The sequence below is a fragment of the Cicer arietinum genome, chromosome 5 (assembly GCF_000331145.2).
Source record: "Cicer arietinum cultivar CDC Frontier isolate Library 1 chromosome 5, Cicar.CDCFrontier_v2.0, whole genome shotgun sequence".
In the NCBI taxonomy this organism is placed as follows: domain Eukaryota; kingdom Viridiplantae; phylum Streptophyta; class Magnoliopsida; order Fabales; family Fabaceae; genus Cicer; species Cicer arietinum.
In genome coordinates this window covers 46,793,964-46,809,506 of record NC_021164.2, presented here as the reverse complement: position 1 = coordinate 46,809,506, position 15,543 = coordinate 46,793,964, and the positions used below count along the sequence as shown (strand labels likewise).

Here is a 15,543-nt window from a genome sequence, read left to right as displayed (position 1 = left end):
CAGACATCATATCAATATCTTACGAATCGCTAATTTAATATCTAGCCTAACTCAGCATGGGGAAAAGCTCTTACCTTAGGCGCTTTCTTTCTTAACATCTTTAAATTCGCACGAGAAATAGCTTATGAGTCAATGATGAATTCAACACCGATAGATATTTGAATTCATGACTTAGAAAATTATTTTAGGAGTGTACGAATGACAAATAGATGTGACAGCAAGAGGCCTAATGGAAATGTATGAACGTAATACCTATTTACGTTGCAATATTACAATTGAGTTCTTGTCTAAAATTGAAGTGTACTTAATTCCAAAATTATTCTACCAATAATTACTATTTATTTAATTTTATTATGTTGTTACAAAGTCAATTGAAATCATGTGTATTTATGTGTATGAGTTAATTATGATTAACTAATAAAGTTCACCATATATTACAAGGTGTCACACCATCCATTTTAATTAAATAAATAAATTAGAGATTGTCACATCACCCTTTTAATTTTTTTTATCTAATAATTACGAAACCAAAAATTTCATAGAATTATTTTTGTAGACAATTAAAATAAAATTATAATTTTAGTTTAAAAGAGATGAATGCATGAGATACAAAAATGACAATAGTCTTTTTGTGTCCTCTCTTAATTGCACAAAAAAAAAACTTATAATTAAATTTATAGTCTTCCTTTAAAAATAAATTAAAGGTGTTAAAAATGAGTTAATGCACATTATGCCAAGAAACACCATGAATTGTCATAAAGGAGAGTCAAAGAATGAGTTAAGTCACTAGTTTTTTTTTAGGATTGACCAAAAATATTTTTAAAACACTTATATATAAAGGTTGGGTTTCACTAACTCTATAATATCTCCTAAAGTAAATACTTATTTCGCCGTAAATAAAACTAACAAACAATATAACTTTTATAAATTAGAATTTAATTAAATAATTCAACTAATATTTTATCAACCAAAATAAATCAAGCAAGACAAGAATACCACCCACACATAACAAAATAAAACAAACATATTTAACACATCAATTTCATGATTATCGAAACTAATAAAATAAAAATGCACGATAGTCCATTTAGAAAATAATCACATCATAAATCATCCCTGTGTAATTGTCACACCAACATAGTTAAATAAAAATAAAAGTTATAATTATTTAGGTAAAATAGAGTGTGATAAAATTTTAGTTTAATTTATTTATACATAAAATAATTATTAATTTAATAATAAATCATAACAATTACTAACAAGACACATATATAATATATATGAAAATTTTGGGGTGTTAGAGTTTATGAGTTCATGTTTTCTTCTTCAGCCTTGAGTATCTATTTATAGAATATATTAGGGTTTCACTTTGTCCTTGTAAAATCTGGATCATATCTTTCTTGTGAACAAATTTCTGAGTGTATCTTCTCGTGAACAAATTATATGTGTTTCTTCTTGTAAACAAATTATGATTGTATCTTCTTGTGAATAATATTTTGGCTATATCTTCTAGGTAACAATATTTTGACCATATCTTCTTGTGAACAATATTTTGGCCAAATCTTCTTGTGAACAATATTTTGACTATATCTATTGTGAATAATATTTTGACCATATCTTTTTTTCACCTTGGTCAAAGATTTCCTTCAACTATAATTCTGAATCATATTTATATTTAGATTATGTTCAAAAAAAATATTTGTGTGAATCTTTCTTCACACAGTTGATTGATTGAAGCGGCAATGGATTTAACCTTGTTATTGGATCTTCAGAAAATTTGATTCGGCTAAGTGTTTTCTTCAAAGTTAATTCTTTCAATTAGAGCTGTTGATTTTCCATCAGAGCTATTGACTTTCTTGATGGAGTTAGACGCTACGTTTCTTGGATAATAATAGTCACAGGCAAAATTCGATGACTTAGAATTAGTGGCTTTGGGAAAATCACATTGTTGAATCATTAAAGTATGTGCAACATTAGAGGCTGCATATCAGAAGCAACATTTAAAGTGTTTTGCAACTTTTTGATTAGCGGAAAATGAGCTTTGAATGCATGGATTAAACAATATCTTCAGAGTTAATGATAGTTTGATATGAACTCTTCTGAGACATGTTGAGTTTATGCACATTAGAAGCATGCACATGTCAAAATATTCTTCAATATCAAATAAAATATCTTCTTTAAATAAAATATTCTTTAAATCTTCATCAAATATTCTTCAAATCTTGACCATATCTTCTTTTCAATTTGGTCAAAGATTTTCTTCAATTATAAATATGAATCAAATCTTATTTTAGATTTTCATTAATTATAAATATGAGTCAAATCTTATTTTAGATTTTCTTCAATTATAAATTTGAATTAAATCTTTATTTTAGATTTTCTTCAAATATAAATTTGAATCAAATCTTATTTTAGATTTTCTTCAAAAATATGAATTTTCTTTCATACTCTTTGAAGTCAAATATATTATTTTCATAAAATACTTTTGTTAAAATCAAAACTCTAAATGTAAAACTAACTTGGTTCCAACAATCTCTCATTTTTTTATGATGACAAAACTTGTATTTTTGATAACTCTTCTTATATTTCTTTGACTCCCCCTATCTTAGGGCTCCCCATAAGTCTTAATATCATTTTCTCCTCATATTATCAAATATATTTCTCCCCCTTTTGTCATCAAAAAGACTTAAAAGTGAAACTTTATCTCTTTTTTTTTTCTTAATTTTTGTTTTGTTTTGTTAATCTCCTTTTTTTTTTTTGAAATAAAATAAATATAACATAATACAAGAAATTATAATAACTAATGTAAAACTAAATTTCTTTGAAGTGATCAGAACATCAGTCAAGTATGAAGGTAAGGTTTAGGTTTTTCTTGATGAAGTCAAACCTATCTTCAAGTAGTGGTTTGGTGAATATGTAAGCCCATTGATGTTTAGTCTCTACAACATCTTTCACATTACTACTCAATACATTTTTTTTTTGTCTACATTAATCAACTTCACATTTTCGCTTCTACCTGATATCTACTTATATGTTTTTTTTTGTGTCTGGATTAATCAATTTCACATTTTCGCCTCTACCTATCATCTACTTATTTGCTAGCAATTGAGAGTACATATGTCTTTCTTGCTTACCTCTAAAATATATTTCGACTATTTATATGTGCCTTTTTTATTGTTGGGTATTTTTCTTTTATAAATTACATTGATAAAATTGAATATATATTATTGTTATAACTACTATATCAATAATCATTTAACAATTGGACCATAAAATTTCATATTGATTTTTTAAAAAATCCACTTAAATTAAATAAATTAAAATATATTCGCGCAACGCGTGGATTAACATCTAGTATGCTTAATAGATGATATTGTCACTATTGTATGAGTTTCAATTTTCAAATGGCATTTGATTTGATCGACTCTGTGATACTTAATAATAACTAGATAGTATAAGAATAAACTACAACTAAATATTGTAATATAGAGATAAGGAGAGCATACTATATGCTAAAAATAAAGGCTTAATTGTAGTTTTGATCACTATATTATTATCAACTCATGGAATTGATCCCCCTATTTTTAAAGTCGACAATTTTGACTCCTCTCCCATATTTTTAAACTAAAAAACGACGATTTAACATATTTTTAATGACGTGACATACAATTCTATAATATAGAACTATCTAGATGCATTAATTATTCATATGTTATTAATTAAATTAAAAATATGAAAAATTTATGAAGTTGAAATTTAAATTTTTACAAAGTTTTATTCCAATTTCATAGGTATTAATCATTCTATCATATATCACGTTATTTAAAATATATCATGTCATCATTTCTTTGTTAAAAACTCAGAAGGAGGGGCCAAAACTATCGAATTTTTAAAATAAAATGACAAATTTCGTAAAACAGTAAGAATAAGGACTAAAATTACAATTAAACTAAAAATAAAAGAAGCACACCACACAATGGAAAGAAGGAAACACTAAAATTACAATTAAACTAAAAATAAAAGAAGCACACCACACAATGGAAAGAAGGAAACACTGATGAAGAGAAGAAAATAAATTAAAGAGAATGAGAAGCCACTGAACTAAGCTAAACCAATTAAATCTGAATTAAGTTTCGTTCGATTATTATTTAATTTAAATTTTCATATAACACAAATAAATGGTAATATTAGTTAGATAGTAAAATAATGTTGGATAAAGAATGATGCTAACAAGTATTAGAAAAATAATAATGCTTTATGCTTTTTTGCAATAAGATAATGCTAGTTATGCTAACAATGGTTGATTTGATAGTGTCAAATATTTGCCTTGTTTTATTTTTTATTTTTGAGTTTCAAAAACTATTTAAAAATTACAATTTATGTCACCGAAAATATTATTGGGTTGAGCCGTGGACTAGATCGCTTTCTTTAGGACGTTTCACAACATTGCCCAAATTGTTCAATGCAGACTATCAACCATGAAGTTCTCAGGATAAAATAACACAGATTCATTGTATCACAATTCTACTGCACTAGAGAAATCTGTTCTAGAATTACACTCTCAATATAGCTATCTAATGGCTATCACTCGTAATATGGTACTATGACCATCTCATATCACTTCACGACTTATTATTACCCATCGAACCTAATTCTTGGGATCTCCAGTCTTTTAGTTCGAGTTATCATCATGAATGACTCTATAGCCATTAGTCCCATCCTTTTTGGATGTGTTTAGGACTTTCTCTCTAGCTAACCCTTTCGTCAAAGGATCTGCTAAATTCTCATCAGTGCGTACATGATCCACTATAACAACTCATTTAGAAAGTAACTCTCTCAACGCTGTACTTACAGCGAATATGTCGTCTCTTACCGTTGTAATATCGATTCTCAATCTTCGCAATAGCTGTAGTGCTATTGCAATGGATCAACACATTTGTCATAGATTTTTTTTCCAATAAACGAATTTCAACTAGCAAGTGGACTGAGCCAATATCGTTTGTTCTTTGATTTCCAAGATACAACACTACTAACTATACTAAAATATAGTCATCGGTTGCGTTGGAGTCATTTGATAATATGTTCCAATCAACATCACTATATCCTTCAAGAACATCACTATAAAATGTTTCACACTTAGATTATATGGTGTGCAAGCATATTTACAGTCAAAGTATTTTTATTTCTTTAAAATTACACTGATCCAAAGAAATTCTATTTTTGACCTAGTAATCTTACCCTTCCAAAGATTGCAAGAGTTTTCTAAGGAGACACCTTGAAAGTTGTAACCAAATGCATTGGTTCATTATGTCACTCATTGCTAGTCAGCAAACATAATCTATATTTCTGGAAGACAATTCTTAGCAAGTGATTAAGTATATTGGTTCTTAAATTGTAAGTGTCAATTAAATTAGTCTATAAATTTGATAAATTGACAAATACATCTATGAAATTGTTAAATATTAATCAAAATATTTTGATAGATATTTTACAATTTTAAGAATGTATTTGCCAATTTGCAAAAGTGATGGATTAATTTGACCGACACTTATAATTCGATGGCCAATTCGTATATTCACTCATCTTTGACTCTTTAAAACTTGGGTATAAATTGTAGACTTATTAGGCTATTACTTCTCAAAGCACTGGTTTAGTGTAGATGCTATTGGTGAAGTCTGAACATCATAGGGGGAGGTTATCCGTGACACTTTTGATGAAATGCATATTTCAAAGTGCAACATGTGTCAATATCAATGTCCACAAAACACCTGCACATTCATTATATTCAATTCATTCATTTTCTTAAATTATTATTGGTGTCAACGTGTCAATACAGTGTTGTATTCGTGTCAATGTCCTTATTTCATAGTTTAGGTTGACTTAATGACAAGTTAATACAAAGTTAGGCTCAAGTCTTAAACATTTTGGAGGCTATGCCCGATCACCTTTCCAAGCTTCATATTCAGATGGTGATAGTTTCAGGGCTTGCTCATTTGAAACTTTAAAGGACAAACTACTATAACACTACTATAAGGCTTTTTCTTGCACGTGTGGAGTTAATTCTCGTTTGCAAAAATGAAACAAGGCCACCAGAATCCAAGCAATAAGAAAATTACTTTACACATAAAACACTTTGAATTGGGTATAACATACATGCATGCACAATTTTCAGCTTAAATTCGACTCATTTAGTTCATGAATCGAGTTCAATGAGTTAATTACCGATTCGAGAGTCAAACTATTTTCAAGATGGTTTGACTCATTGTCAGCTCTATAGGCTTCATTTAATCACAGATGCTTTTGTTAGTGAATTTGGAATGAAGAAGAATGACAAGAGGATTGAAGACCCAAACTTCCAATATAGAAGAACTCAAAACATGAATTGCAGAATGTTTTCAGAGGATTTTGGAGGGCTTTGAATAAATAATAAGATTTTTTCTCTCTCTTCATATTACTCTCAAAACAAAACATGAATATAATTCATAAGTATTATCTTCTATTCCCTTTCAAAAATACTCTCGAATAATGTGTGTGATTCCCCTCCCTTTCTCTATCTCTTCCTCTCCTCCCCCTTCAAATCCCAAACAAAGCCTTAACTTGTTGTTTATATGCTTTGTTGAAGTAGAATTCTAAAAGTGAGTTTCACAAACATCATATATTATTTGCAACTTAAAAAAAGGCAATTTTGTTTTTCTTAAGCAAAATGGGACAATGAAGCTAGGAAATTTGGCTAAATGTTCAAACAGTCTGTCAAACATGAACATGAAAAGTTGGCATAAAGTATTTGGTAGATCCTTAACCCTTTTATATTTTCGAGCAAATGTGTAACTTTTTAGAAGTGTAAGGGTTGAAAAAGAAGCATTTCATTATGCCTATCCAAATAAGAAGCCTAAACCATAGTATAATAATAAAATAGAATAAAAAGCACTTACATGAGTGGGGGTAAAAAGTGTAGAGGAAGATGCCAGTTTTGAAATAAAATCTTCATTAGAAGAATTTGATATCAGCTCTAGACCTATCTGCATCAAACCATAAAGGGTTTAAACTACAAATAGAAAATGCATATGTCAAAGCATAAAAACTGGCCAACAACAACCTTATATGCATAAAAACTGGCCAACAACCTTATATGTCAAAGCATAAATGCATCCAGCCATAATGATATGTACAAACTCATAATACTGACAAATACACGAACACGAGGCACGACACTGACACATCGACACCAATAATAATTTGAAAAATTGAATTAATTGAATGTAATGACATGTGTCGGTGTTAAACAGCTGACACACCTTCGATCACAAGTCAGTACTAATCTTACCTCACAATCATGAGGAGAAACAAGGCTGGAAAGTATTAAGTATCATATCTGAGCATTGGCATTGGAAAAATCAGCCCAACAACCAAGCAGAACCAGAGCTAGCTTTGGATTCTGAATATCCACCGTTGAAAAAGGTTTCACCCGCTTCAACAACTCCAAGTGATTAGCTACTCTGGCCATTGACAACAACCATTTACACTGCTTGTGCTTCCTGTTATCGTGGTGCTTTCGGTCGATCAAGAAAACTCTGACAAAAGAAAGCCTGATATCCGTGTTGCCTCTCCTAAAGCCATCAGCAAGGCGTAAGAGGATGGTATTAGCAAATAAATCATCTTCGCCTGTAACAAGGCCAAACATGCCACTGGAAACAATATCAGATTTGAGTTCATACTGAAGGTGAGGTCCCATTTGGCTTTGACAGGTACATCTGATGAATAATGAGACTCAGTCAAGAACCAAACATGAGTTAAAATCTTCTCCATTTCTTTCCTCTTCATAGTTACTAGTGTTAAACATGTTTAGTTCCCTGCAAATTTGAGGCTGTTTTTGTTTTTACTTCAGACAAATAAAAGACCCCAATTTCGTGGAGACTAAAACATATTTATTTCTATGTACAATTTAGTTGATGCACCCTACATATTTAGCCCTCTATAGTGAAATCAAAGAACTCTAGTGCCCAACATATGACCCAGCATTCTTCTTTATAGTAGAATTTCTCCCTTTCCTATCTCTCAGTTTCATAAATCATATCAAACATCATAAATCTTTTCACATAATAACACAAACAATAAAGTAGAAGACACTTCAAGCTTCTATAACTATAAGCTTCCTTTATCATTGCATTTAGTCATAACAGCCTTACTTCCTACCACTGGATCAGGATGTGATAAGTCAGTTAAACATAGAAATACTCAGTTAAACAAAAACTTGAAGCTATACCTAATTCCATAACAAAGTCCTATCAACTCTACAACACCTACACCTCTGACCGAATGCGTGTTCCGGTAACCGACACGGCACCGACACTTTGACTATATTCAATTATTATTATATAAACACCAAAGAAAATACATCTGAAATGCAAGTAGCGGAAATAAAACAGAAAAGGTGCAATATGTTTTAAAGAAGAAAAGAAAAATGACCAAATTCAATTCAACAACTTGTATGCTTATGAAGTAGAAGTAATTAAATATCAAAGGAAGATTTTGACGAATTTAATTGAATAATTAACTATATAAGCGAAGAATGGAGAAATTGTATACCTGGGAAAGATTGAATGAGAGAGTAAAAAGCAAAATTTGAAATGCGGTGAGCGTGGATCGAACACGCGACCTTCAGATCTTCAGTCTGACGCTCTCCCAACTGAGCTATCCCCGCATATATGAAGTTATCGCCGAATACTCTACCACTAGATCACTGGTGCTTTTTGTTGTAACCTTTCTAAACGTCTCCGACTAGTTTCGTTTTCATGTATAATAAAGACTGGAATTGAAGCATATCCAACGTCTGTTCAACTTTTTCCTTCAAATTAGTAAAAACGTTTGCTTCTTGCAAATAAACTTTGTGGGTTGCATGTCACTCATCTCAATTGAGCTTGCAAATTGACAAATTCACGACACTTTTAGTTGTACTCTCTTTAAATAAATGAAATAAGTTTTAGCAATCGATTTTTCTTAAGTCAAAATGGATTAGAATATATAAAATATTTTAAAATTTTAATTCCTTGAAAATAGTGCACTAATTGATGAATTATAATAACTAAGAATTAAAATAGAATAGAATAAACCTAATAAAGATTAAACTGTCAAAAATATCTTAATACATTGAAACTAATGTATAAATTACGCGAATTAATGACTAACAACCAAAACATACTAGAATGAACGTTGTAAAAACCAAAGTAACTTAAAATCTTAATTCATTAAAACTTGTGCAACTATTATATTGCATAAAAACCAAAATGGATTAGAATAAACTTATTAAAGACCAAAATGACCTGAATTCTTAATCTATTGAAACTAATGCACTTATTAGAAAAACTAGATTGACTAAGCACCAAAATAGACTAGAATAAACGTAGTAAAGACCAAAAGAGCCAAAAATCTTAATTCAATGAAAGTTGTGAAATTATTGGACGAATTACATTGCCTAAGAACAAAAATGGATTAGAATAAACCAATTAAAGACCAAAATATCCTAAAATATTAATCCATTGAAACTTTTGAAAGAGAAACTGAGATGTTGGAATAGAGAAGTGTTTGGGTGGATAGATTTAGACATAGAGGGAGAAGTCAAAGAGCTTAATGAATTCGATATTGTGGGTTGGTGGGTTGGAATGAAGGAAAATTACCAAAGTAAGTTGGGACAGGTGTTGTGTCCCGAAAGTAGAGGGAGATATTGGAGTAAAGAACTTACATTATTTAAAAAAATTATATTATGTAAATGGTTGTGGAGAGATTTAACAGATTCGACGATGATTTGGTTTTGTTTAATTAAATTTTGATATTGAAGGATTGAGGAAAAGTTGTTGTGCTTGGAAGGTTTATCAAGCAGTATAAACAATACTTTATCGTGGAGAGTTTTGTGTTTGATCAAAAAGATTTTCGTGGAAGAAACAAATTGGAGCTCATCAATAATTAAAAGTGTAAGACCCATAGTTTTAAATTCTAATTTATGTATTTTGGTATTGAACTCTAAGGCTTTTTAGCCAAATTATTGATATTTTGTGAGTTTAACGGCCAAAAATATCTTTTGATGCCCCGATTAAAATTATTTGTCGATAAATAAATTAGATTAAGTACGGTGAATCTTTTGTCGAAGAATAATTTATTTATGTTACAAAGAATTTAATACCGGGCAGTTTTGTTAAAAATATTTTGGGTTGCTGAAAATTGTATCTGTCAATTGAGTTGCGACGAGAGTAGATATTTTTAGTAAATGGTTTGAGAAGTTATGGGTGAAATGGTAATTTTGATAAATATCTAGATATTTTTAGATATTTGTTATATATATATATATATATATATATATATATATATATATATATATATAAAGAAAGAAAAGGAAATAAAAAGGAAGAAAATAGAAAGGAAGGAAAAATGAAGAAAGGAAAACAGAAAAAAAAATCAATTTCTCCCAGCCTTCGCGAAAACCCTTCTTCTTCTTCTCTCTCTGTTTCACGAAACCAAAACCGCCATAACTCAAAACCTCCATTTTCTTCTAGATCCAAGCTTCGTTTTGCGAAGAGATAGAAGAGAAAGTTACTCATCTCCACGTTGCAGTGCTAGTGAACCATCTTGGAAGCGATGATTTGAACAAAGATTTGACCGGAATTAATTATGGTGCCGTAGTCGTGTGTTAGAGCTATCGTTGAGGTAAGGGCTCCTTTCAAATCTTTAGTTTGCATTTAGGGACTTATTTGTGGTTGTGTGGAAAATAAATTTGTTGGGTTTGAAGTGTAGATTTGGGGAAAATGAATTTAATGCTTTTATGGGTGAAAGTTTGGAGTTGGGTTTTTGGTGAAATTGATGAGTGTTTTCGTGTAAAAGGAATTTGATTCATCTATGTGTGTTGTTGAGGAAAAGTAATTTGATGTGTTTGAGTTGTGGCTTGTGAAAATTAGTTTGGCATGTGTTATGTTTGAGTTTTGTAGAAATTTATGGTGATTGATGATTGAACTTGGTGTGGATTTTGTGGTTTTTGAATTGATCGAATTTAATGTAAATTGTGGATTAAATTTGATGTGTGTGGTGGAAAGTAAATGTTTGAGTATGCTCTGTGTGGAATTTGAAAATCGTTAGAGTTAAATGAGTATTAAAAATGAGGAATCTTTTAATATCTGCATTTACTTAATGATTGTCGTGAAAATCGTTATAGTTAAATGAGTATTAAAAGTGAGGAATCTTTTAATATCTGCATTTACTTAATGATTGTCGTTGATAGATTCAGAGTATGCTCATGCATTTCATAATACATGGTGACCGCGATGGGGTCATGGTGATAGTGGTGACCGTGATGGGCCACGAGATGATGCCATGTGATTAGTTGGTTCATCTTATCCTTGCGGAGATTATCACGTCGTGCTGATCTGTGAGAGATTGCACTCTAGTTGTGTTGATCTGTTAGCGATTGCACTCTAGAAAACAGTGTAAGGCCTGTGATAGGCGAACTTTAGTAAATCGTGTGGGCCTGTGATGGGTGGCACATTGGTAATTAGTACAAGGCATGTGATAGGCGGTACAATTATGATTTACGCCCCTTCGAGAAGGGTTTTGGTTTGGAATTCCGGAATTCATGCATTTTGACATATACGCATTGCATTAGGGTACTTAGCACACGAGTCATGTTTGATTCAAGATTATGATTGAGTGTTTGAACTCAAGTTGTCATGGTGATTGTGCTATAATTGCTAAGTGTGAATGTTTTGGATTTGTGTGTAAGTGTGATTGATGGCAAAACCTTTTCGAAACTCAAGTTGTCATGGTGATTGTGCTATAATTGCTAAGTGTGAATGTTTTGGATTTGTGTGTAAGTGTGATTGATTGTAAAACCTTTTTGAAACTCAAGTTGTCATGGTGATTGTGCTATAATTGCTAAGTGTGATTGTTTGGATTTGTGTGTAAGTGTTGATTGATTTCGAAACCCTTTTAAAAGCTGAATTTTGCTGTTTTTTTTGTTGTTTTCTGATGTGTATTCGTTCTGTATTCGAATACAGAGATCCTGTTTTAGCTACTGACTTATGTGTAGTCGAATACAAAAGGTTGTATTCGAATACAGGCATCCTGTTTTAGCTACTGACTTATGTATAGTTGAATACATAAGGTTGTATTTGAATACAGACATGCTGTTTTTGCTGCTGACTTATGAAACAACCTTGTATTCGAATACAGAGATGTTGCATTCGAATACAACAGTGCAATTTTGTTTAAAACTTCATTTTTCAACTTCGTTTATACATGTTTGGCATATGGAAACCCTTTTAAGGTGCATGCTAAGTTGAAAGGTTATTTTGTGCATTTAAAACTTAATGATATGTGTTAATTGTCAATTTCGGTTGGTGACCTTTACAACTATTGTGGAAATCTGGGCTTTGCCCTCAGATGAGAACCAAGATCTTCCCACTGGTTAGTACCCTGTAGATGGGAAGGTAGGTTGGACACACCTGGCTGGAGCTGTGTTAGGAGGATCTTGCGGGGTGCATGGAGATCACCCGGGTTGTAAAGTTTTTTGAGTCATGATCAAATTAGACGGTTGTATAGGGACTAGAGGTCTTTCTTTTGTGGATGTATTTACTGTATGTTGGAAGACTGTACGTATACCAATATTGTCAGCTAGACTTTTATTTTGATGGGTCCATGTAGCACTTTTTGATGCGATGTGGGAAAGTTAAGATTCTTGGGCAGTGCTATTGTACATGTGTCTGCCAAGAATACCCCAGGAGTATGAACTATGTCTGATAGGTCTCATAGCCCCGGTGCATTTTGCTGTTTTAAATACTTTGGATTTTTATTTCAAACTATTTCCGCTGCTTGTAAATGTTGTTGACTTTTGTCGTTGTGTTACAACTTAAATATTTATCCAAAAGTATTTCCTTTCTTAATTTCTAATTTTTTTTTATTTATTGTTTAAAAAAAAAATGGTCTGTTACAAAAAGAAAGCTTGACAATGGGGAGAATATAAAGTTTTGAAAAGATGTATGGGTGGGAGAGCAACAACTATGCAATAATTTTATGTTGTTGTTTAATATCGCGACTAATAAGGATTCGAGAGTTACATCAACAGGTATTTGAAAGGACAATTGTTGGGAATTCCACTTGAACTAGATGCGCCCGCTGTCTGAAGAAGAAGCTTAAGCCGCAACAATTATGTGCACACTGCTTCAACAAGTTTGTTTGTAGAAAAATGAGTTGCAACGAATTTTAACAACTTTTAACACTTAACAAATACAATGCTTCAAGCAACAATAAAAAGTTGTTATGAGTTGCTAGACAGTTACAGATTGAAAAGGGTTGGCAACAACAATTTAATTATTGTTTTTAAACGCTTATGGTTGACTTCAACGCCGTCGAAAGTGTGCGTTTTTAGGTGGATATTGCTTCAAGATAAAATTCCATCAATAGTAGAACAAATTAGAAGGGGGACGTTGAATGATGTTCATCAACAAAGTTGTGTTTTCTGTTTTACGGACATTAAGACAGTAAAACACTTATTCGTCAATTGTCCAAAAACAAAAGAGATTTGAAAACAGATTTTTAGTTGGATGAATTGGAACGCAGCTAGATTGGGAGGGGAAGGGATCGAAAATTTGTTTGTGTTCAATTCAGTTTGCAATGGAATGAAAGTTTCACATTTGATTTGGCTAACGTTAGTGTGTGGTTGGAATGCAATGATGTTATCTTTAATGGCAAAGTGGAAAGTATTTCAGAGGTGGTTGACTAAGTAATCCATTTATCTTAGTCATGGTTTATTTATAGGGCGGGGAAAAACAAAAATTTAAATTATTTTAATTGGTGGAATAATCCAATTGCTTTTATGCAAAAGTGGTTAAAAGATGATATTATGTAATGAGTTTTGAGTATCTCTTGTATTCACGTTAATAAGTATTTGCTATAAAAAAAATTTAATATTAAAAATATATTGACCAATTTTCTTTTAATGGAAGCACTTAATTGAAAACAATCTAATAGTTCAACGAACTTACTACAAGAACTTGTGGGTATATAGGCCCACCACGCTTTCCGCTGCACCATTTATGATTTTTGATTTTTTATAATTTATCAATTCAAAGACAAAGGTTTAAAAAATTTACGACAGAATGAAAATGACATAAAAAACTCCAAACCGTATAAGATAAAAAGAAGTTTGAATAATTTGTTTAAAAAAAAAAGAAAATAAAGTTTGAGGGAAATAGTTGTTTTTTTTATGAAACAACAACTAATAAATGCTTGTTAATTTTAATGAAAAGTATACGACGGAGTCACTCCTTAATTAATACATATTTCATGATTAAATTTGTAAGACTCATTACTAATTATCTAGAATTTGGCAATTGAATACATACACTTCAATAAAACAGAAACAAGTATTACAGATCAATAATAAATATCATTAAAGTAAGTTATAACTACATTTAAACAACATAGTTTACAACTCAATTTAATGAACTATTCTCTAATACATCAGGTTACATGAAATAAAAATAAAACACTAAGTCTAAAATAGGGCATGCAAATCATCCTCTGGTATTGGGACTAAACATCAATCACATTTAGCAGCTAATGTATATAAAAAAAATAAAAGGGGTGGGATAAAATTACGTGAATTCTGAAAATAAAAGGAGAGGTAGTTTTAAAATATTTCTTTCCTAAATATGCACAAAACATGAAAACACTTTGCATCTCATGCTAAAGCTCTCAACTTCGATTTTCACAAAAGCTTAACTCAAAACATTCTTTCTTTCACTACGCGAAAAAACGCATTTTACAGCGCTTTTTTTAAGCCATTTACAGCGCTTTTTCAAAAAAATAAGCGCTGTGGAATCGAGCGCTGTAAATGATACAATAGCGCTTTTAGAAAAGCGCTATAAAACATGTAAATATAACGCGCGCTTGTTATGCACATTTTACAGCGCTTCTTCAAAAAAGCGCTGTCATATGCACCCCATTATATGAGTTATGGGTCTGCTTTTAGAGCGCTTTTTAACACAAGCGCTGTAAAATGCACACCCATAATTTTCATATTATGGGTCTGCATTTTACAGCGTTTTCTCAAGAAAGCGCTGTAAAATGCACACCCATAATTTTCATATTATGGGTCTGCATTTTACAGCGCTTTTGTTGTACATTTTTCAGCGCTTTCTCACGAAAGCGCTGTAAAATGTGCACCGTTAATAGGGCTGCCAAACTACAAAGGCTGGAGGGTAATAAAGCTGCCAAACTTGCAGCAACAAAAAATCTGGATCGGGGAAAATCGGTCGCTGCTGCTGCTGCTCCTAATAAAAGTCAGCCACGCCTTGGTAAATACGGGGCGTGTCTTGACATCCAAATAAAAAGGAACATGGGCAGCAGCAACGATTCGCCCATTGTACAAATGAATCAAGACATCTTTGGAGATGAGTATATTGAATACCTCGAAAAGGAGCAAATGTACGATCTTCTCGAACATAAGGAGCTGAGTGTTACTGTAATCAGCTTGTACATAAGGTAAAAAATACTTTTAAT

The 15,543-nt window shown here is 31.3% G+C and overlaps 1 protein-coding gene and 1 non-coding gene across 9 annotated transcripts in view; both read right to left on the bottom strand.

The window, feature by feature from the left end:
- LOC105852109 (uncharacterized) overlaps positions 1-8,967 on the bottom strand; it is a 12,444-nt gene extending 3,477 nt beyond the window's left edge. Inside the window, exons 1-3 of one of the 8 annotated variants that reach the window (XR_012162959.1) lie at positions 7,325-8,556; positions 6,933-7,015; positions 7-5,768 (exon numbers count right to left, since the gene is read on the bottom strand). Coding sequence is in view for 4 of the 8 variants with exons in the window: in XM_073368199.1 (XP_073224300.1) it covers positions 7,367-7,732 (366 nt within the window). In the remaining 4 variants the exon portion in view is untranslated. Of the gene's footprint in view, positions 1-6; positions 7,020-7,324; positions 8,557-8,586 lie in introns of those variants that run through there. The other 7 variants (XR_012162957.1, XM_073368199.1, XM_073368198.1 and 4 more) reach the window with 7 other exon arrangements.
- On the bottom strand, positions 8,629-8,701 carry TRNAF-GAA (transfer RNA phenylalanine (anticodon GAA)). Its single transcript has one exon. It is a non-coding gene; the product is annotated as a tRNA-Phe (tRNA).
- Positions 8,968-15,543: the final 6,576 nt, after the last annotated feature.